This window comes from Schistocerca gregaria, chromosome 5 (genome assembly GCF_023897955.1).
Source record: "Schistocerca gregaria isolate iqSchGreg1 chromosome 5, iqSchGreg1.2, whole genome shotgun sequence".
NCBI lineage: Eukaryota > Metazoa > Arthropoda > Insecta > Orthoptera > Acrididae > Schistocerca > Schistocerca gregaria.
Genome location: NC_064924.1, coordinates 416,657,749 through 416,680,186, shown reverse-complemented (window position 1 = coordinate 416,680,186; position 22,438 = coordinate 416,657,749). Strand labels below are relative to the sequence as shown.

Below are 22,438 nucleotides of genomic sequence, written 5' to 3'. Positions count from 1 at the left end.
ACGGACTACCCTAGTGCAAAGTGGGCTGAGGCCTGAAGTTGTTTGAAGCAAGTGTGCCAGGGTGGCATAGTTGTTAGTATATCTCCCTAGTGGGCAGGAGACATGGGTTCGAATCCCGGCCTTGGTACAAATTTTCATTTCTCGCCTCAGCCAGCATGTATACATCTTTAAGACATCAGGCAACAACAATTTCATATTAATTACTTTAGTGTCTCTGTAAGCATCTTCTGGATAAAATTCACACTTTATTTTCCAGATTTTATAGGTAAGGGAATGGTTGGAATCACCTTGTTTTTGCGAATTTTGATATGCATTTCAAGCCCGTAAAGAGAAAAATGATGCTGACAGACCCAGGTATCTACGTATGAACTATTAAGTATCTTGAGCGTTACCTGATTCTCATCGTTTTGTGTCATAGCTGTGGAGGCACCGCCCGTGAGGGTGAATTATAGCTGCATACATGAAACAGTCCATGACTCTGTACAGGGTAACGCGCGTGCGGAATTTTAAGTCTTTATAGAGGTCGTGCTCCAGAAACCCAAATGGTGGCGACACGTCAGCAAAATTACACAGAAACGCGCGAGGCTCTACGAACGTGAGGGATGACTCACGTAAACAGCAATATCTCCGCTCTGTGTGTACAACTGCTCCCGTCTGTGTACACGATGTTCCGCCTACAAAACATAACGAAGGGGAAGCTTATTGCGTTAACCCAGGTAAATGCTTTTATTGCTATCTTCAACTTTTATAGTCCTGTCTTCCTCAGTTGCGTGTAATATTACGGTATGTTGATAATTTTTGCTTATCGACCGTCTGACAGCAACTGAATAAAACACAATTTTAGTGCCATACGCGTTTCGCCTTTATTTTCTGCAAGGCATCATCAGTGGCCTGGAATATGTACATATGTTAGCTATTTTATTTACATTATTGTCATTGTGCCTATAGGTTATAAACAGTTCTGATGGTTGGTATTTCTTATTAGGTTTTAATGTTTTGAACTGTACTTACAGGTTGCGTGGACAATTTCTTACATATTACGCTCCTGTTGCATTTTTGGTGTTGTTCTTCTTCTTATGAACGCCTATTTGCGGTTTTTTCCACATTCCACAGCACTATGCACTGAACGCTTGTTGTAATGCAATGTTTTGGTTTCTGTTGCCGACTGTCAAATGTTTTTGCCAAAGATCGAATGTTATTGCCAAACTTATGAGTGTAACTATTGAAGTATCCCCACACCATCTGGAGACACATACACACACACTCAAAAAAAAAAATTAATAACACCAAAATACACACACACACACACACACACACACACACACACACAGCACAAAAAAGATATATCACACCGAAAACCCCTCACTCACTCACTCACTCACTCACTCACTCACACACACACACACACACACACACACACACACACACACACACACACACACACACACACACATACATACATACACGAACAGACCACAGATACTTCAATAGTTACACTCATAAGTTTGGCAATAACATTCGATCTTTGGCAAAAACATTTGACAGTCGGCAACAGAAACCAAAACATTGCATTACAACAAGCGTTCAGTGCATAGTGCTGTGGAATGTGGAAAAAACCGCAAATAGGCGTTCATAAGAAGAAGAACAACACCAAAAATGCAACAGGAGCGTAATATGTAAGAAATTGTCCACGCAACCTGTAAGTACAGTTCAAAACATTACAACCTAATAAGAAATACCAACCACCAGAACTGTTTATAACCTATAGGCACAATGACAATAATGTAAATAAAATAGCTAACATATGTACATGTTCCAGGCCACTGATGATGCCTTGCAGAAAATAAAGGCGAAACGCGTATGGCACTAAAATTGTGCTTTATTCAGTTGCTGTCAGACGGCTTCTATTGCTGTTTATACAGAATACACAACATGATATAATGCTTGAAACTAGCGTTCATTGCACTCCGTTCTCAACATTGCCAATATAATAGAGATCAATGTGTGACTTATTTGTTCGCTATATTCAGGAAACAAACAACTGACGAATCTTTCGGCGTGTAACAATAAGTCGTCTTGTTTTTATGGTCACATCTGTCACGACTCTACATATCTGCTAGAATACAAATCCTTCAGCATCTTTGTTGTTCATTCTGATGTAGCAACAGAAAAAATTGTAACAAAAAATCCTAGACTATTTATCTAGATGAGCTTCTTTATCCTTCGTACTGTTTACGATATATGTCACCAAACATTTAAGCGCGCAAAAATCATGTACACCAAGTACAAACTCAATGACGTATTTGGGAATAACTTTTTCAACGAAATTAATTAACCAATAAAACCAGATATAAGTACAAGGAAATCGACATGTAATGATAGTACATTAAATATCACAAGGAAGATGAGAGTCCCACTAAACACAAGCGATTTCTTAATACAAACATGCCATGAACCAACACAAATTTCTTCTTCCCATCCAAACATGTTTCACTGAAGTTTTACCATCATCCGTAAGTTGATTTTATTTTCTTAACCACATGTTGTTGTTTGTGTAGCTTTCCGTCAGTAGCAAACAACAATATGTGGCATTCAGAAAATAAAATGAATCCACTGGCGATGATGAAACTAAACCCTAGTACGTATGGGTGTTAAAGAACAGAACTGTGTTTGCTCAAGGAACGACCTTATTTCAATAACTAAACATTTGAAAGGTAACACGAACCAAAAAAATTAGCTTCAACCACGAGACAGTTTCTTAGAAGTTAAAAATGTTGATGAGCTACTGTCGCGTAGTAAAATTATTGCTGCCGATTTTGGTGAACAAGAATGAACATATATTCTTTGCATTATGTTTGTCTTTCGCCAGAGCCTACAGGGTACTATTAATGACGCTGAGCCTGGTAGAACACACAGAATTAATTAACGTTATTGCCATACTGCCATTACCTAATCTTTACTTCGCCAAGTATTGCATAACAAGAGCTACGTCTCCGAAAATAGCTCCGACACTGAGGTTCCGTAATAATTTGTAATTTATTTACTACAGCTGTCGAGGCGAAGGTGGCTGAGTTCCACAATTTGGGAGAGACAAGGTTGTTGTCTGACAGAATAATAATTATAGCCAACACGATAGTGACGTTAATTTATGGACAAAGAAGGACACAATGCATTCTAGACGAATCGTACAAGGAGTAATCACACAAACAGGAAGAAACAAGGACAAAAGCTCGCGAGCCAACAAACGCTGCCAAGGACGGTATTAAAACGATCTGCATTAGCATGCCCGGTGTCCGTACTCACCGAGAATGTATTTGGAACCGAGCTTGTGGAGCCTGCAGAACTGGTAGTAGCAGTACAGAACGGCGACGCAGCGGATCACCGTCATCATGATCATGTCGGCGGCTGCGCTGTACTCCTGCAACCCAAAAGTACGATAGACGTGGATAAAGCGTAGGAAATGGTCCATCTCGGATGACTACCCTAGATAAAAACGAGCCATCCTCAAGTTAATTTTAAACAATAGCGATTACACTAAATATACACATGTAAATCGATAAATGAATCTGGATATTATACATTTTTAGGTGATTGTGTTGATAAGAACCTGAACCGGAAGCCACGCGTTACATTTCTTCTTAAACCCATAAACTGTGTAACATATGCATTACGGATCATATCTGATTTTGGAGATGAAAATGTCAGGCAGTTGACTCACTTTTGCCATTTTCATTAAATAATGTATTATGACATCATATTCAGAGGTAACGTGTAACTGATGAATAAACTTGTGTTGCACAGAAGCCTGCAATAACGATAATGTGTGGCGTTCTTCAATCTAAACACTCTTGTAGATAACTCTAAAACGTTCGGCGCAGATAACTCTTTAAAAAGTTGGGCGCATTGACAAGTCTCACAGTACTGTTACCCTCTAATGAATTGTCCTGTCAACAATCACTCACGTGTGCCGGGCCGAGACTCGAACTCGGGACCTTTGCCTTTCGCGGGCAAGCGCTCTACCGACTGAGCACGACTCACGTCCCGTCCTCACAGCTTCAAGTCCTCCAGTACCTCGTCTCCTACCTTCCAAACTTCACAGAAGCTCTCCTGCGAACCTTGCAGAACTAGCACTCCTGGAAGAAAGGATATTGCGGTGACATGGCTTAGCCACAGCCTGGGGAATGTTTCTAGAATGAAATTTTCACTCTACAGGAGCCGAGGTACTGGCGGAATTAAAGCTGTGAGGACGGGGCGTGAGTCGTGCTTGGGTAGCTCAGTTGGTAGAGCACTTGCCCGCGAAAGGCAAAGGTCCCGAGTTTGAGTCTCGGTCCGGCACACAGTTTTAATCTGTCAGGAAGTTTCATATCAGCGCACACTCTGCTGTAGAGTGAAAATTTCATTCTGGAATCACTCACGGTTGGAAAACAACAGCAACATTGATATATAAATAACATCCATCACTTATCATTGCGAAAACATTTCACATTCTACCCAGTATTATACAGAATTTAATTGACAGTGAAGTTAAATTCAAAGACAAACTGGAAACACATCTGCTTGACAATGAACGAGTTAAAAAAAGAATATATGCTTACAATTTATCCTCGCCAACATTCGGCGGTAATACCGAAACAAAGTGTTCTGGATCGTGATAAAAGCAAAACTGAAATTTTACGCTACCAGCAAGAGCCTCCATGAAGTCCGGCGGTCGTAGGCACAAAATTTTATAGGAATGTAGTCCATCAAAAACTCAGTACGTTTCCATACTTGGTGGAACGAATTATGTTCACAGAAAAAAGCTAATATAGTCAGGTAAAAATTTGAGGGGCTCTGTGAGCAAAAGTGAAAACGCAAATATCTTTATAGGTATCCCTGACAGTAGTCAACAACTTGTAGATACAAATAAAAGATCAAAAGGCTGGACTCTATTTGCATAAAAATCTGCTGCTCACCTGCAAAAGCATCTTTTCCTGGGTATTCTCTCGCCCCTATTGACTCCTAATGCCTACTAATTTCTTCTTTCTTCGCTACTTGGAAAAACGAGAATACGAAATGCATCATTATTATTGATAAAACTTCCTGGCAGATTAGTCTGGTTTTAATATGCGAGGAAGTTTCATTTCTGTGCACACTACGCTGCAGAATGGAAATTCACTGTGGACTGTACCGGATGTATGTAAGTCATTTGTTTGTAACGAATTTTAATTTGTTTCATGTCACCTGTAATTGAAAATAAAATGTTTTCACTAGAAAATCACGATTTAATATTTGTTTATTATAATTTCCACTTGAAAAATATAGAATTTAAATAAAAATAATTTGCTGTAAAGGAGGTTTGAACTTGATAATCTCCATTACAAGACTTCCGATGCTACTCATTCAGTTACAGGCAACTGCCGCACTTCAGTGTTGTACATAACAGCCGTCGAAAATCATTTCATTTTTGGAACAAAATTTTTCAAGTTTTCCCTTTTAAAATTTTGTCGCAGTGTTGTAGGAAACTGATGTCTGAACACAGATGGAACCTCATATATACGCTCAGAGACGTAAAATCAATACATACTGTTGTCTGATCAGAGTGCAAACACATACAGAGTGCGTAACAAAGAGCACATTAACTCACATAGATTCCAGTCATTTTCGCAAGTCTGGAAAAGACTAGCCCACTGACTGACATCTAGTGGCAGCCACTTCATGGCGTGTCGTCACGAGCCGCGACCCCAGAAAGCTCAGGAATTAACGTCGAATGTTCCTTGATCCATCTACAGCCCATTCGGCAGATCACATGCCCGACAACTTCTATTCCATTTTCATTATACTCACAATTATGTCTTCCTTTACAATCTATTCACTGCTCCGTTTGTTGGTTTTCTTGTCTCTCTCAGCAATACCCAAAATGCAACACACTATTGCTGATGTGTAACCCTCAGATACTGAATGGTTTTCACACCAGAAACCCTATGTCTCACTGTCATAAGTTCATAGCACATGGTGCAGTGGAATTTGATGTCCTCCTGATATATCTCAGGAGCATCAATCCAAAATAAAGAGAATAATGACCAACTGAATTTCTTGGATGTGTGTGTTATAAGGTGAGGGGACGGGAAACTGGGCCGTACGCTTTATAGAAAAGTAACGCATACTGACCGCTACTTGCACAAAGATTCTAACTACCACCCCAGACGAAAAAGAGGTGAGTAAAACCTCGGTGGTCAGGGCGGACAAAATTTCTGAACCGACTTATGTAAAAAATGAGGTTGAACATTTACGATCGACATTCAGGAAGAATGGTTATTCTAACAAGGAGATAGAACGAGCACTTCGCCCTAGGGCGGGAATCAGGATCGACGAGGAACGACAGCTGCCCAGAGGGAAACTTTCCCTTCCGTTCATCTGTAGGATTACAGATCGCATTGGGAAAGTGTTGAGCAATTATGGTGCGGAAACTACCTTCAGACTCACCAGGAAGATAAAAGACAGTTTAAGATTCGCAAAAGATATACGACATCCTTTGCCTACATCGGGTGTATATAAAAATCCTTGTAGTTGTGGTTTGGTTTATATGGGTACCACAAAAGGGTGTTAACACCCGTCTGGTTGAAAACAAGAGGAGTAGGGCTTACGGATAAATCGGCAATAGTGGAACATCTTCACCAAGAGGGTGATGATGAAATAAAATTTGCTGAGACGAGTGTCATATCGAAAACATCGCATCATCATACCTGTAGGTATAGAGAAGCTATTGAAATTTATAAACACCGTAATAATTTTAACAGAAAAAAGGAAGGTATTAAATTAGATAAAATTTCGATGTCAACATTGCAATGTAAGAATGACGATCGATTACTTTCAAAAGAAAATGTTGGCGCTACCAGACAGAATATCGTAGCCGCCGTCACATGATGGACTGTGGAGCACTCTACACGCTCGCACGAGTTCTGGTTGCAGTTCGCCACTTTACCTCTGAAGATATCTCCCGCAGTCGGACAGGAAACGCTGGGAGAATGTTTTATGCATCGACCATGGCCTACTAGCCCGGAAATAAGTGATGTCAGTACCAGCCGTGAAAGCTTACACTGCATGTTCACTTCAGTGTGTTATGATATCTTTGATGTATTACAAAAACTGAATTGGTGTCAATTCGTGGTAATTTGGAGTGTTCCAAACATTCAACTGACTTCAGGTCGTGGTTTGTTTCTTTCGAAAAAATACCATGAGTTATATGTCGAAATATCGGTCGGCTTACGCGCAACACGTGAGACCAATGAAGAGCGCAGCCAGCATATGGAGGCAAATCGAAAAAGAATTTCTCAAGCGCGGTTCCTTATGTCTCCGGAACAACAGATACTGTCGAGTTCGACTCGCTCAGCTGGAGCTTACGCACAAAATAATTTGGAACGTCGATAAAACAGACGGCCAAACGTGACTTTACGAACTAAACGTTTGGCGTTCAGATACAACCCAACAGTCAATTACGCCGCAGATGTATAGGTCGATTTCGGAACAACTAGCAATATCTGTCAACATTGCAATGCTTTGAAATTTCGGCAGGAACCGCCATAATCACGTAGTTCGCAGCCATTTTTTAACAGAAAACAGGAAACTGTGAATGTATGTACGGGTTCTGACCCAGTACTGATGTGGAAGCGCACAACCAGTGTTATAAAAATGTTAGCTTGTCCGAATAGGACGAATGATATGTACATCATCCCGTCGTTAAATATGATAACAGAATTGTTAGTCTACACCCTCAAAACGTTTTTGTGTTGTCGTAATGACTATTGTTTCATGGCATTTGAATTGTTACTTAGTGGCAATTTTCGTACTATTAATATTTCTTATATATTGGACTGCTCAGTTTTCACGTAATATTTTACGTAAATCAAGAACGATATACTTCTAACTTCCCACGCCAAATTGTTAGTGCTATGTTTTACATTAAGCAACCGTGTATGTTTCATGTCATGTATGAATGAGTTCTAACCCAGTGCTTATGCAGAAGCGTATAACCATTGTTATAATAATGTTAGCTTGTCCAAAGGGACAAACGAGATGTACATCATCATGTCGGTTAAATATGATAACAAAATCGTTTGTGACTCCTTAGTCTTAACGTAACAGTTTACGTAAATCACGAACGTTGTACTTCTAACTTCCCACGCCAGATGGTGGGTACAACGTGGTTTTTTTTTTTCTGTGTTATACCTGAAACTTCCTGGCAGATTAAAACTGTGTGCCCGACCGAGACTCGAACTCGGGACCTTTGCCTCATTATACCTCATTTCATGTTATTCATATATTATTCTTTTACTTTGCTTTTTCTCTTTTACTCGTCCTGCACTCTGATAACTTATTATCGATCTGTTTTATGTTTTGTACGTTAGTTTAAAAAAAAAAAAAAACAATACGGCAGTGTATTTTTGATGTTTCCTTCCCCTTCGTCTGCTATGTTTTTTACGTACATATAAATTTGAATTATTGCATGAGTCACAAATGAACAAGTGGTATTTTGTGTTAATATCTAAAAAAACCAGTAATATTAAGTCTTCACGTGACACATGTCACATAGAGGGCGTTCCAAGCCCTGTCACACCGAGGTCTGCTGTACAGGTACATGTAAACAGCGGCCTCAGTATATGAGATCGCTCTATGGTTTTGTGGTTATAGCTTGATACCAGTGCCTACCAATTTTAATTGTATATTACAGGTATGTTCCTACCAACTGTTATGTTCATACGCAGGTGTAGTTGTGATTTTCGGATTTATACTCCCTGATCGTTATATGAAAATTTTTAACTTCTAGCACTGAGGATGGTCCCTAAGAGACCGAAAATCGATTTTGCTGACAATAAAACAAAAAAAAAAATACGGCCAATGTTTATTTTCCTTCCAATTCTATCCACTATTTGGTCATGGTGAACCCTACACGCCATGGAGTCGCCATTCAAACAGGAAAGTCGTGTTTACGGCTAACTTTAGTATCCTACCTGTTCGTAGATTAAAACCATGCAAAATACTGTCATTAAAGCTACTATCTTCACAGATCCAGCAGTTGGAAAGGCCTCTCTCATACCCCGTGTACCAATGATGCCAAATGATTTACTCATTCATTTTGATTTCTATTCCCAATCAGGTTTCCGTTTGTAGTAACAATAAATCACGTCAGATAGAGGGAGGAGGAGGATATGGACAGAGGAGAGGGGAGGAAATGGATATCAAGAATGGAAAAAAGGATATGGACAGAGAGTCGAGGAGGAGATGGACCGAAAGAGTGTGGGGTAAGAGATGTACAGGGACCGGGGGTAAGGTGATGGCCACATATAGGGGGAGGAGCAGGAGGAGGTGGACAAAGGGAAGGGGGAGGAGGATATGGATAGAGAGAGGAGGGGCAGAAGGAGATTGGGACATACATGCAGTTCCCACACATATTCAGCAATTGCGAATCTTTGCCGGAATCGTAACTACAGAGAGAAGCAAATTTTATTGCCAAAAGATTGTAATGGGACTGACAATTCCATGCAACACATTGTTCTTTACTTTACATTGTTCGTATCGCTATAAGGAACGTTGTGATACACTACATTTTTTATCCTTTATTAACACGTTGTTATTAGGTAGCTTTCTTGTCTCTCTGTACTGTACAAATTTTGCTATTGATTTTAAACTAACTTCGACAAAAAACTTGAAACTTTCAACACAGCTCAGAACTGGGTTACAATGCAATATTAATTCGTTTTCTTGTCTGGTGTGTGGTGGTGGAGGGTAATTCGTGCACCAATGCCTTTACCCCTTTTGCTGTTAAAGTCGCGAAACGTTGGCGGCAAGAACAATTGCTAGTTAGCCTCCGTGTACGCTCATATCGCTTTAATAACCTCCACGGTTTCTTCGTGAGACATAGTGAGACATACGTAGGAGTAAGCAATATACTGCTTGCCTCAGGTGAAGATAAATTGAAATAAACCTGAAATTTACTGCATGTTTTAATGTAATCAAGATGTTTGAAATCTATCGAAAAATTTCTCGTTCAAAAGACTAAAAAGCTGAAAATAATTACTCGAAGAAAAATAACTTTTTAATATAACCCATTTTTGTATCAGACTAAATAATTTCGCCTCACCCCAGATTCCTAACCCGATACATATAGTTCAGAAAATCTGTAATCAGGTGCGCACACAATACATAATTGACACACGAACAGCTGACCTAACTGTTATCTACTGCATGCGCTCAACGTTTTTCATTATATATCTGAGAAGTATTTTCATAGCTTTTAAAAATTCGCGCCAGCGTTAGGAACCTATATGGGGCTTGGAGAAATTGTTTTATAGTTTTTAGTCCGATATACTAGAGTCCTACTGAGTTTAAATTCCAACAACGTACCAAAAACGAGTGGAGGATCGTAATCTGCAGACTTTCCACCACATTTTGCTATATTTGGACGGCATTAGCATCTATCACGTGAGCACGGGCAGTACCTCCAAAAAGGTGGGCATGACAGCGTGCTGTCATTGAATTCCTTGTTAAAGAGGGGGAATCTGCTGCTGAAAATCACCTCAGGCTTCAATAAGAATATGGAGACATATGCATGGGTGCAAGCAGTTTTACGCCGTGGGTGGAGCATTTCAAAGACGGGAAAACGAGTACCCGCGATGAGCCTGGTACTGGTCACCCGCGAACAGCCTCCACGGAACGCAACAAGGAAAGAGGAAAGCGTTGGTGAGTTATTAGAGAAGACAGGCGTGTCACAGGGAATGAAATTCCTGCTAAGCTTGCAGTTGGACTCAGTACAGTGCAAGAAACTACTCAAAGCTTAGGTTAACGAAAAGTTTGTGCCCGTTGGGTCGCAAGTTTATTGACCAAAAACTTCAGAGAAGAACTATTAACCAAAATCTTCTGAGACGTTTCAAAATGAAGGCGGTGATTTTTTTACGAGTACTGTGACAAGCGATGATAGCTGGTTCCACCATTAGGAGCCTGAAACGAAACGCCAGAGTATGGAATGGCACCATTTGGCTTTGTCATCGAAGAAGAAAGCGAAGACAGGGCGATCCGCTGGAATGTTTATGGGTAGCGTCTGCTGGAATGCTTAGGGTTGCATTCAGGTTGATTTTATTGAACTCTGGCAAAACCATAAATGCTTCCCACTACATCCAGAAACCAGAATGAAATTTTGACTGTGCAGCGGAGTGTGCGCTGATATGAAACTTCCTGGCAGGTGAAAACTGTCTGCCGGACCGAGATGAGGTACAGGCAGAATTGAAGCTGTGAGGACGGCTCGCGCCGCGCGTCTTGCTTGGTTAGCTCAGTCAGTAGAGCACTTGCCCCCGAGAGGCAAACGTATCGAGCTCGAGTCTCGGTCCAGCACATAGCTTTAATCTGCCAGTAAGTTTTGTATTCAGATATTTTGTAGCCTCCGCTCGCCACTGCGAGATAAGCACCCTGGAAAGAAGACCACTGTGGCAAAATGGAGCAGATCAGAACATTTGGGTGGGAAATTCTTGCACATCCTCCCTACAGTCCCGACTTGGCACTTCCGCCTACCATCATCCTAGTTCTGGAAAGGAACAGATGCATGGCCAACACTACTCGTCAGTGTCTTTGTGCAACTCGAACGGAGTTATAGAGTAAGGGTATCTTCAAACTTGCAGAACGATGTGGAAAATGTGAGCAAAGAAATTGAGACTATGTTGATAAGTGGAGAGAAAAGTCTGTGTATTACAATTATGTACATGGTTTCTTTAAAAAATAAATATTAAGAGATCTAAAAATTAGTGCTGACTACTTTTAGCACAACCCTAGTAGAAACGTGATACAATAAAAAATTATTTTTATTTACATAAGTATTTGTTTTACGAGATTTCCTTCTCGCAATAAGTGGTTGATCTTGCTTTGCATTGGTTGATCTTTGATTTTTTTTCGGTATCCTGATGAGAAACTATTGACTTAGAACGTCCACAGTGAAGAATAACTGGCCGGGATGCCATAACCTGCTGATACGATCAGTAAGCTTCAGCTGCCAAACTGCATCTCCCCTACCACGCGATGTTCGTTCACAAGGGAACGCCCACCGCACCCATTGCTTCTCTCCAACGGGATAACTTATGCACTGACGTCACAAAAATCATGGCATACCTCCTAATATCGTGCCGGACATCTTTCGCTCGGCGCAGTGCAGGAACTCGGAGTGGCATGGACTCAACAAGTCGTTGGAAGTCCTCTGCAGAAATAATGTGCCATGCTGGCTCTACAGCCGACGCCCGTATCTGCGAGAGTGGTGCAGGATTTTCTGCACGAGTTGACCTCTGGAATACGCCCCACATATCTTTGATGGGTTTCATGTCCGGCGATCTGGATGCCCAAATCAATAGCTCCAATTGTCCATAATGATCTTTAAACCAATCACGAACAATAGTGGCCTGGTGACATGGCGCATTGTCATCCATAAAATCGCCATCACTGTTTGAGACATCCAAGTCTGTGAGCGGTTGCCAACGGTCTCTAAGTAGTCGATCATCCGGAGGATCCAGTCCATTCCACGTAAAGACAGCCCACACCATTATGAAGCCGCCACCAACGTCCACAGTGCTTTCTTGACAACTTGGGTCCATGACTTCTTTTGAAATTGGGACTCATCTGACGGGGTCACGGTTTTCCACTCGTCTAAGGTCCAAATGGTACGGTCATGAGCTCAGGAGAGTCGCTGCAGGCGATTTCGTGCTGTTAGTAAAGGCACTAGAGTTGGTCGACTCCATCCATAGCCAATTAATGCCAAATTTCGCCGCACTGTCCTAACAGATACTTTGGTCGTAGAAGCAACTCTGACTTCTGCGGTTATTTCTCGCAGTGCTACTTGTTCTGTTAGTACTGATAACTCTATACAAACGCCTCTGCTCTCGGTCGTTAAGTGAAGGCCGTCGATGAGAGGTGACAAATAATACCTACAATTTGGTATTCTCGGCACACTATTGACTCTGTGAATCTAGGAATACTGAATTTCCTAACGATTCCTAAAATGGAATGTCCCATGCGTCTAGGCCCAACTACCATCCCGCGTTCAAGGTCTTTCAATTTCCTTCATGCTGCCATAATCGCGTCGGAAACCTTTTTACATGAATCACGTGAGTGCAAACTATAGTTCCTCCAATACCTCGTGTACGCGATACTACCGCCATATACATTACTGGCCATTAAAATTGCTACACCACGAAGATAACGTACTACAGACGCAAAAGTTAACGGACAGTAAGAAGATGCTGTCATATGCAAATGATTAGCTTTTCAGAGCATTCATACAAGGTTGGCGCCTGTGGCGACACCTACAACGTGCTGACATGAGGAAAGCTCCCAACCGATTTCTCATATACAAACAGCAGTTCACCGGCGTTGCCCAGTGAAACGCTGTTGTGATGTCTCGTGTAAGGACGAGAAATGCGTACCATCACGTTTCCGACTTTGATAAAGGTCGGATTGTAGCCTATCGCGATTCCGGTTTATCGTATCGCGACACTGCTGCTCGTGTCGGTCGAGATCCAGTGACTGCTGGCAGAATATGGAATCGGTGGGTTCAGGAGAGTAATACGGGACGCCGTGCTGGATCCCAAAGGCCTCGCATCACTAGCAGTCGAGATGACAGGCATCTTATCCGCGTGGCTGTAACGGATCGTGCAGCCACGTCTCGATCCCTGAGTCAACAGATGGGGACGTTTGAAAGACAACAACCATCTGCACGAACAATTCGACGACGTTTGCAGCAGCATTGACTATCAGCTCGGAGACCATGGCTGCGGTTCCCCTTGACGCTGCATCACAGACAGGAGCGCCTGCGATGGTGTACTCAACGATGAACCTGGGTGCCCGAATGGCAAAACGTCATTTTTTCGGATGAATCCAGGTTCTGTTTACAGCATCGTGATGGTCGCATCCGAGTTTGGGGACATCCCGGTGAACGCACATTGGAAGCGTGCATTCGTCATCGCCATACTAGCGTATCACCTGGCGTGATGGTATGGGGTGCCATTGGTTACACGTCTCGGTCACCTCTTGTTCGCATTGACGGCACTTTGAACAGTGGACGTCACATTTCAGATGTGGCTCTACCCTTCATTCAATCCCTATGAAACTGTACATTTCAGCAGGATAATGCACGACCGCATGTTGCAGGTCCTGTACGGGCCTTTCTGGATACAGAAAATGTTCGACTGCTGCCCTGGCCTGGACATTCTCCAGATCTATCACCAATTTAAAACGTCTAGTCAATGGTGGCCGAGCAACTGGCTCGTCACAATACGCCAGTCACTACTCTTGATGACCTGTGGTATCGTGTTGAAGCTGCATGGGCAGCTGCACCTGTACACGCCATCTAAGCTCTGTTTGACTCAATGCCGAGGCGTATCAAGGCCGTTATTACGGCCAGAGGTGGTTGTTCTGGGTACGGATTTCTCAGGATCTATGCACCCAAATTGCGTGACAATGTAATCACATGTCAGTTCTAGTATAATATATTTGTCCAACAAATACCCGTTTATCATCTGCATTTCTTCTTGGTGTAGAAATTTTAATGGCCAGTAGTGTATTTATCGCTGCCCCGTGGCTTTTGTTAGCTGAGCGTGTTGTGCGCGAGACTGACCTCTGCCTGAGAGGCGGCGGCCGGCGCGGCGACGGGCAGCCTGGAGGCGCGCTGCTCCACCGTCAACATGCTGATGGCCAGCGTCAGCGTCGCCACGATCACCTCCCACGGGTGGCTGGCGCACAGCTCGCCGTGCGCGCTGAACACTCGCGATGCCGCCATCTCGCACTAGCTGTCGCTATCTGCAACAAGAGCACACACACACACATGCTGCTTAAAACTGCTGTGTCCGTCTCTGCCGCTGTTGAACTGAAAACATGTAACTTATCTGTGGGAAATGTCAGGGTACCAGCTGCCTTCCAAACTTTTTTCAGTCATTCAGCATTACGATAGTGACTAACTAAAACTGTGCCCTCATGATGCCACTTTTGAATTAATACATATGAAAGAACTGTAAACGTTAGGGTGTCACCGAACTTCCAAACATTTTTCGACGATTCACTGTACTACGAGAGTGGCTCACCAAACATTATACCCAAATGATGCCGCAGTTTCAAAAAATGAGTTCATTCTGAGAGAATTTGCTATGAATTGCAGGAACAAATGTACAAATGTGTGTGAAATCCTATGGGACTTAACTGCTAACGTCATCAGTCCCTAAGCTTACACACTACTTATCCTGAATTATCCTGAGGACCAACACACACACACACATGCCCGAGGGAGGACTCGAACCTCCGTCGGGACCAGCCGCACAGTCCACGACTGCAGCGCTCCAGACCGCTCAGCTATTGCCGCGCGGCCAATTGCAGGAACATTGGTGATCCAAATACACTGACAGAACAGAAGCAGCTAATACGCCTGCAGTTCGTCGTGGGCAGGAAGTATAGAATTTGACATTTCGACAAGAATTAGGTCATATTCTGAACACGAATCAAGTGAGCAGTCGCTCATGCCATTTACGCAGGAATTATCCCAGAATTTGCCTTTATTATTTACAGAAGCCAATCCATTTCGGAGAAATGCGATAACTTGACCTACTAGTTATTCAACAATTGGTAGATAGCGCTATATGGGAAGAGAAGGCGGGGAGAAGAGAAAGGAGGGAGACTGAGACAAGCCCTTTCCGTATCTAACCACAACCCCTTTATATTTATAGACGAGATATCTCTTGGTGCAAAATTGTGCGATTAAATAGCCTATAAGGGTCTAGAATGAAGAGGGAGGTTCAGGGTTTGGGTCACGGTACAGCACACAGTTTTAATCTGCCGAGGAGTTAAAAATCGGTACACACTCCTCTGCGGAGTGAAACTTTGCAGAGGAGTATGTACTGATTTCAACTCCTCGGCAGATTAAAACTGTGTGTTGTACCGTGACTCAAAGCCCGTATCTTGTGGTCGTGCGGTAGCGTTCTCGCTTCCCACGCCCGGGTTCGATTCCCGGCGGGGTCAGGGATTTTCTCTGCCTCGTGATGGCTGGGTGTTGTGTGATGTCCTTAGGTTAGTTAGGTTTAAGTAGTTCTAAGTTCTAGGGGACTGATGACCATAGATGTTAAGTCCCACAGTGTCCAGAGCCATTTGAACCATTTGACCCGTGACTCAAACCCGTAACCTCCCTCTTTCATGGATAAATACTCTAGCGGCTGAGTCATTCATGTACCACTCACGCGACAGGTACTGTGAGGACGTAAACAGATGGCTCAGTGGGTACAGTACTGGCTCACGAAAGGCAAAGTTTCCAGTCTCGAGCCTCAGTTTTAATCTGCCAGCACTTTTCAGTGTATAAGGTTTATTGTGGATGACGCTGGCGTCTAAAAACATTGTCAAAACTACCCGAATGCTTATCAGTTTAATTACGATACTCCGCGTGTCATTACTATTCACATCCTGACTGAATGTGTCAAAGCTCTGATACGTGAAAAGTTGAGGAGTACAAAATTATACTGGCATCGATGCCATACGTAACAGCGGTTGACAGTAAATGCTCCGTGGAAAAGGTCAACAGTCCCAAGCAATGGCACAAAAAAGGACACATACGGAAGTAACTCCAACCAAAGCAACGCCTAAAGGATAAGGAAGCTGTTTAGCGTCGTGGGATCGACGTTTTGCATAACCGGATTGATCGATCTACTTGTTTCAGCCGTATATAATAAAATATATGTAATGAAAGGTTATCTACAACTTGTACAGAAACCAGATAGCAGTTGTATTACTCGAAAAGCATGAAGGGGATGCAATGGTGAGTCACGATCGTAACTTATCGCTGATATTTATCAACCTATAAAAGTAATCAAGAAGAAACCTGAATACGGAATTCAAGGGCGACAACACTGCAATTCCATCGAAAACAACAAATGACTTGAAAGAGTAGGTGAATGGAATGGACAGTGTCTTGAAGAAGATTATGAGATAAACGCAACAAAAGTAATACAGGCAATGGAATGTAGTCCAATTAAATGATGTGGTGCTGACGGGATTACATTACGAAATGGCACACTAGAAGCAATATACCAGTATGAGGTTTGCTATTTGGGTTGCAAAATAAGTGATTCTGGCCAAAGTAAAGAGGAATTTAAATAGAGACTGGCAATAGAAAGAAAAATGTTTCCGAAAAACAGATATTTGTTAATACCACATACAAAATTAATTGTTAGAAAGTCTTTTCTGAAGGCATTTGTCTGAAGTGAATCCTTACACGGAAGTGAAACGGGAACGATAAGCAGTTGAGACAAGAAGAGAATAAAATCTTTTGAATGTGGTGCTGTAGAAGAATGCTGAAGATTAGATGGGTAGATCTAATAATTAATGACTAGGTACTGAATCGAATTGGGGAAAGGTTAATAGCATCACTAGGTTTATTTGACTCATCCTAAGGCATCAAAGCATTGTCAGTTTGTCAATGGAAGAATGTGCTTGGGGTAAAAACTAGTAGGAGATCTGGCATGAATACAATAAGCAGGTGGAGAGTATAGTACTATGTAGAGATGAAGAGCACTGCATAGGACAGACTGGCGTGCAGAGCTGCATGGAATTGCAATTCCGACTGAAGTTCACGAGAGCAAACAACACAGCCATATGAGGACTCCGAGAAACTTCTCGAGTCTTGCTGAACTGTGGCCTTAACAGATCTCCGGTCCGATTAAGATGCAGCCCTCTGTATTGACGAATACGAATGTAATGCTAGAATGCAGATTTATCTCGGCAAATTTCACTAATGGAACCCTCTCTGGTTATTAGACCAATAAAAGTTTCTTTTATATCTTTCAGCAATGGGAGACACTCTGAAGACGACTACTAAAAGCTTGTCCAGAAGTTACTTCGAGATGACGCTGTTACTCGGTCAGTGCCTCAACAAGTTTGAATGAAGCATGTGGTAGGTCACATTAGTACGTGTGTTGCACATTATTTCAGACGATTCTTGTTCATCTTCGATACGAAGGACAACAGCACCAACGATGGTAACTATCGCCATAAGTCCTGCAGCACAGGGCTCTAAAAGTAACGACAACGTTTTTAATCTAACGCAGCTGTCAACCATCTTCATATTAAATTAAATCTTACTTTATTTTCTGTCACTTCACCACAAATGAGTACTTTTTTATCAGATTGAAAATTTTAGAAGGGTCGCAGGCAAGTAGAACACACCGATTTAGAAATAATACTTATTTGGAATGGGTTCCATCTATACTCTATGTGTACTGCAGAGGAACGCGCAGGCAGTACCAATGCACGTGGATAACGAAACCTATCGGCGTAACTAATAAGATAATGAAATCTAATCTGTCAGCGCGACAGGGGTGCAAACTGCTTGTTGGAAAAAAAAGTGCCGAATGATAGGAATAAAAAGTACTGAATCAATACCTCGAGTCTCTTGAAATATCCTTAAGCTAATAAACATGGTTAATGGTGTGCTGCAATTACGGTCTCCCCCCCCCCCCCCAAAACACACACACGTCCATCCTCCCGCCGCCCCGATTTATGAGTTGCAAATCTCTCGAGATGGAATAATGGAATACCTCAACCATCTATTAAGCTCTGCTAAACCTCCGCCACACCATGAAGTCATCCTGTTTTAGCTATTTAGTCTGTCTTCGTCGGAGGTGAATTTCTAATGCGTTGCGTGCAGACTTGCAACCTCCATTTCATAATTTTTCTCTGTCACTGCGCGATTTCTAAAGCGAAGTCCTTCTGTTAGCATTCGCTCAATGGCAGGGAGAAAACAAACAAGTGGATAAGCGCACCTGCTCCTAACACTTTTTGTCACAGCGTATGTATCATTCACCGCAGAGATTACGCGTTAACGAAGGCGGCTCTTCCACATAAATAATGCATTGTCTGAACAGCGCTCCGAGGTCAGTTCCTCTGAAAGCATGACAATGGGGAGGTGTCTGGAAAGAAGGCTGGCTGTCCAGTTATTATTCCGAGAGCTCTACACGGTTCCACAGTTATGCTAGAAGCAAACCCTTAGTGTACAGCGGGCGGCGTACAATTGTCCGAACAGGGGCAACTCACACAGCAAAGCGCTCCAACTTGAAAAGCTTCTTCTTCTACGCATTAATTAGTATCATCTAGTACAATAAGATTTGACAAATTTATTTTATTTAACTTTGTGGGCGGATGTCCTTCTCGGCGCAGTTACCTAAGGGAGGGAATTCGTGTGCGACACCTGTCTGAATTGTGTAAATTTCCCATCTGTGTTTGATTGTATTATAACTGTTTGTGTATCATATTTTTCGAGAAGGAAATCTGGGACCAACTCAGCATTTGCCTGACGGAGCGTGGGAAATCGCCTAAAAACCACACTCAGGATGGTTGGTGAACCGGCCACGGTTGTTAATCCGCTGCGAGGATTCGAGCTGGCTCTGGTTCACGTTCTTGTATCGCAAACTAGCGTGCTGCGTGCTAACCTTACGAGAAACGCTTGGTAGATGTGATGCAGATGTACAGACAAACAAATGGTTACACTTTGAGGAAAATTGAATCATTTATTCAATAGTAAGAGCTTCAGAAATTGACCAAGTCTATAACACTTTGGTCCACCTCGGGCTCTTATGCAAGCATTTATTCGGCTTGGCACTGATGTCATCCTGAGAGATGTGCCAAATTCTGACCAATTGGCGCGATAGACAGCCAAGAGGGCCCTGCCCGTAATGTTCCAAACGTTCTCAATTGGGGAGAGATTCATCGACCTTGCTGGACAAAGTAGGGTTTAGCAAGCGCGAAGACAAGCAATAGAAGCTCCCGCCGCATGCGAGCAGTCATTATCTTTCTGAAATGTAAGCTCAAGGTGGCTTGCCATGTAGAGCAATAAAATAAGGCGTGGAATAACGTCGACGTACCGTTCTGCCGTACAGGTGCTGCCGCTAACAACCAAAGAGATCCTGCTATGAAAAGACCTGGCACCCCAGACCAACACTCCTGGCAGTCAGGCCCTATGGCCGTCGACAGCCAGGTTGATATCCCACAGCTGTCTGGGGCGTCTCCAGACACGTCTTCGCTGGTTATGGGACCTTGAATCTAACTGATTGACGCATAATTATCCTCAGTGACGAGTCCCGCTTCGAATCGAGCCGTGTTGACCAGCAAAGCCATGTTTGGAGATGCCCCGAACAGCGGTGGAATACCAATCTGGCTGTCGCTGACCATACGATCCAACACCAGGAATGGTGGTCTTAGGTGCCATTTCTTTGCACAGCTGGACCCGTTTGGTTTTCATCCACAGCACCCTCACAGAAAAGCGGTGCGTTGATGATATTCTAGGCCCCGATTTGATGTCCTTCATGGCAAGCCATCCTGAGCTTACATTTCAATTAGATAATGCCCGCCCGCACACGGCGAGAGTTTATACCGCTTGCCAAACACCAACTTCGCCAGGAAGGTCGCTAGGTCTCTTCCCAACTGAGAACGTTTGGAGCATTATGGGCAGGATCCTCCAAATTTTGACGAGCTAACACTCCAGTTCGGCAGAATGTGTGATTTCCCTCAAGAGAACATCCAAGAAATCTATCGATCAAAGCTGGGCCGAAGAACTGCTTACATAAGGGCCAGAAGTGGACTAATGAGCTAGTGACTCATTCAATTTGTGAAGCCCTTTCTCTTCTACAAACCAACCAATTTTCTTTAAAATTGTATCATTTGTTTGTTTGTACGTGTACGTCATATCCACCCTACGATTCCACTCGGGTAATTCTCTCGTGGTGGGTCGGATTTTTTCAATTTTTTGAAAAAGTGTATGACAGCTACTACCACTCTCACACATATACACGCAGAACCAGAGGCTTGGTGATTCTGAGTAGCCGTAGATTGTGATACCTTGAGCTGGAACCACAATCTAATCTTCTGACAGAGGTTTCTACATATTGCTAACTTGTGCTTTCAGGCGCAATTCCCTTTTTGTCCTACTGCTCTGCTCGGACAAATGCATTTCGCGTACGAAGGGACTAGCAGACAATTAGACTATACTTTAAGATTTTGTATCATACAAACCGAATGGGTGTGGCGGTAAGTGTGTGTCTCTACTCTGCGACACTCAAAGGGATCCCCACGCAGTGATCCCTCTCGATACTTATCAGTTCGCGTCAAGAATAGAATATATCACGAAGTGACTGGTGCTAGCAATTGCTTTGCTGTCTCTTGATGACGACCGACAACTACGTGATCCAGTGAAAGCGGAATTTCCCAGTGTCGCAAAAATCCTGAGTGGAACTTGAGCGCATGAGACAGACTTGCGGTAAGCAACTAATCAACCTTTGTACTTACGCTTCATGAATAGGAAACTTTGAAACGCATTACAACCAGTTACGGTTCTGGAGAAGAGGAATTCTCAAGAAAACCCAGTGCAGCAATCATTCCAAAAGCGCAGCAGCTACTACATAATTTGCCAATTCTCTACAAATCTACGTCAACTGTTTAAATCCATGAGCCGATAGCATTAACAACCGTGCAACTTAATAGTTTTTGAATGCTTCACGAACGGGGAAATGGTAATCCCGTAAACATTAAGGGCGTTGCAGACATTAAATGTAACCTGACCAGTTCGAAACATTGCTAAAACAAGCGCTCTCACCTGTGCAAGGTCGCTCACTTGTTTCCTTTCGGACTACACATTTACTACCCTTGATCCCAGCCTATCGAATCACATTTCCAGGCTAGTTTCTTCTCACTGCAAGCGAGCGACAGACTGTCTACAGTACCGCTATATAAATTACTTAGCTTTACCATTTTTGTCTTTAATTTTCTCGTTTCTGGCGTCACTTTCCTTTCTTTATACAATTATATCATTTCTCTCTTAATTAAGCGAAATCGGAGCAGTCGCAACTGTAGTTAGCTGGCTGCCTTCTATCATATCAACCATTCTCTGCCTCGTATTTCATTAGTTATTTGCCACAGAGCCCATGAACTCCTTATTCTCCTGTTGTTCACAAATTCCCCTGGCAGAGGTACCTTATTTTCGTTAAAAAGTTACACTATCTGCGTTCACTGTTGATCTAACTTAGTTGCAGTCGTAGTATCAAATAACTGCGTTAGCTACGACCCTCATCTACACTTATTTGTGCAACTTGCATCTGCAAACAGCAGATCTATTCACAATTGTCTGTATCCAACGTAAAATCTTCAAACAAAATTCTTATAATATCTAGATCCAACAATAAGGAGAAATTCCTCTTTTAGACCCTGTCAGTGAAAACTTTCGTTTCAAAACCCGCAAAGTAAAACCGTCACCTAGAAGCAACAATTAAAGTTATTCCGGGACAAAACACACAATCCTAGTCCAAGTAGCAAATGTGATTTATCCAGCTTGCAAAAGGGTTATGTTGTTTGCTTCCATGTCTGAAAGAATCAGACATTATTAACGATCGACAGCCGCACAATT

At 42.6% G+C, this 22,438-nt stretch overlaps 1 protein-coding gene across 2 annotated transcripts in view; it reads right to left on the bottom strand.

Moving 5' to 3' along the window:
• Window positions 1-22,438, bottom strand: part of LOC126272744 (3-hydroxy-3-methylglutaryl-coenzyme A reductase) — a 442,088-nt gene that overhangs the window by 124,804 nt on the left and 294,846 nt on the right. For both annotated transcript variants that reach the window (XM_049975803.1, XM_049975802.1), the window contains 2 exons: window positions 14,627-14,808; window positions 3,304-3,418 (listed from right to left, as the gene is read on the bottom strand). In XM_049975803.1, coding sequence (XP_049831760.1) covers window positions 3,304-3,418; window positions 14,627-14,788 — 277 coding nt within the window. In that variant the 5' untranslated portion in view covers window positions 14,789-14,808. The remainder of the gene's footprint in view (window positions 1-3,303; window positions 3,419-14,626; window positions 14,809-22,438) is intronic.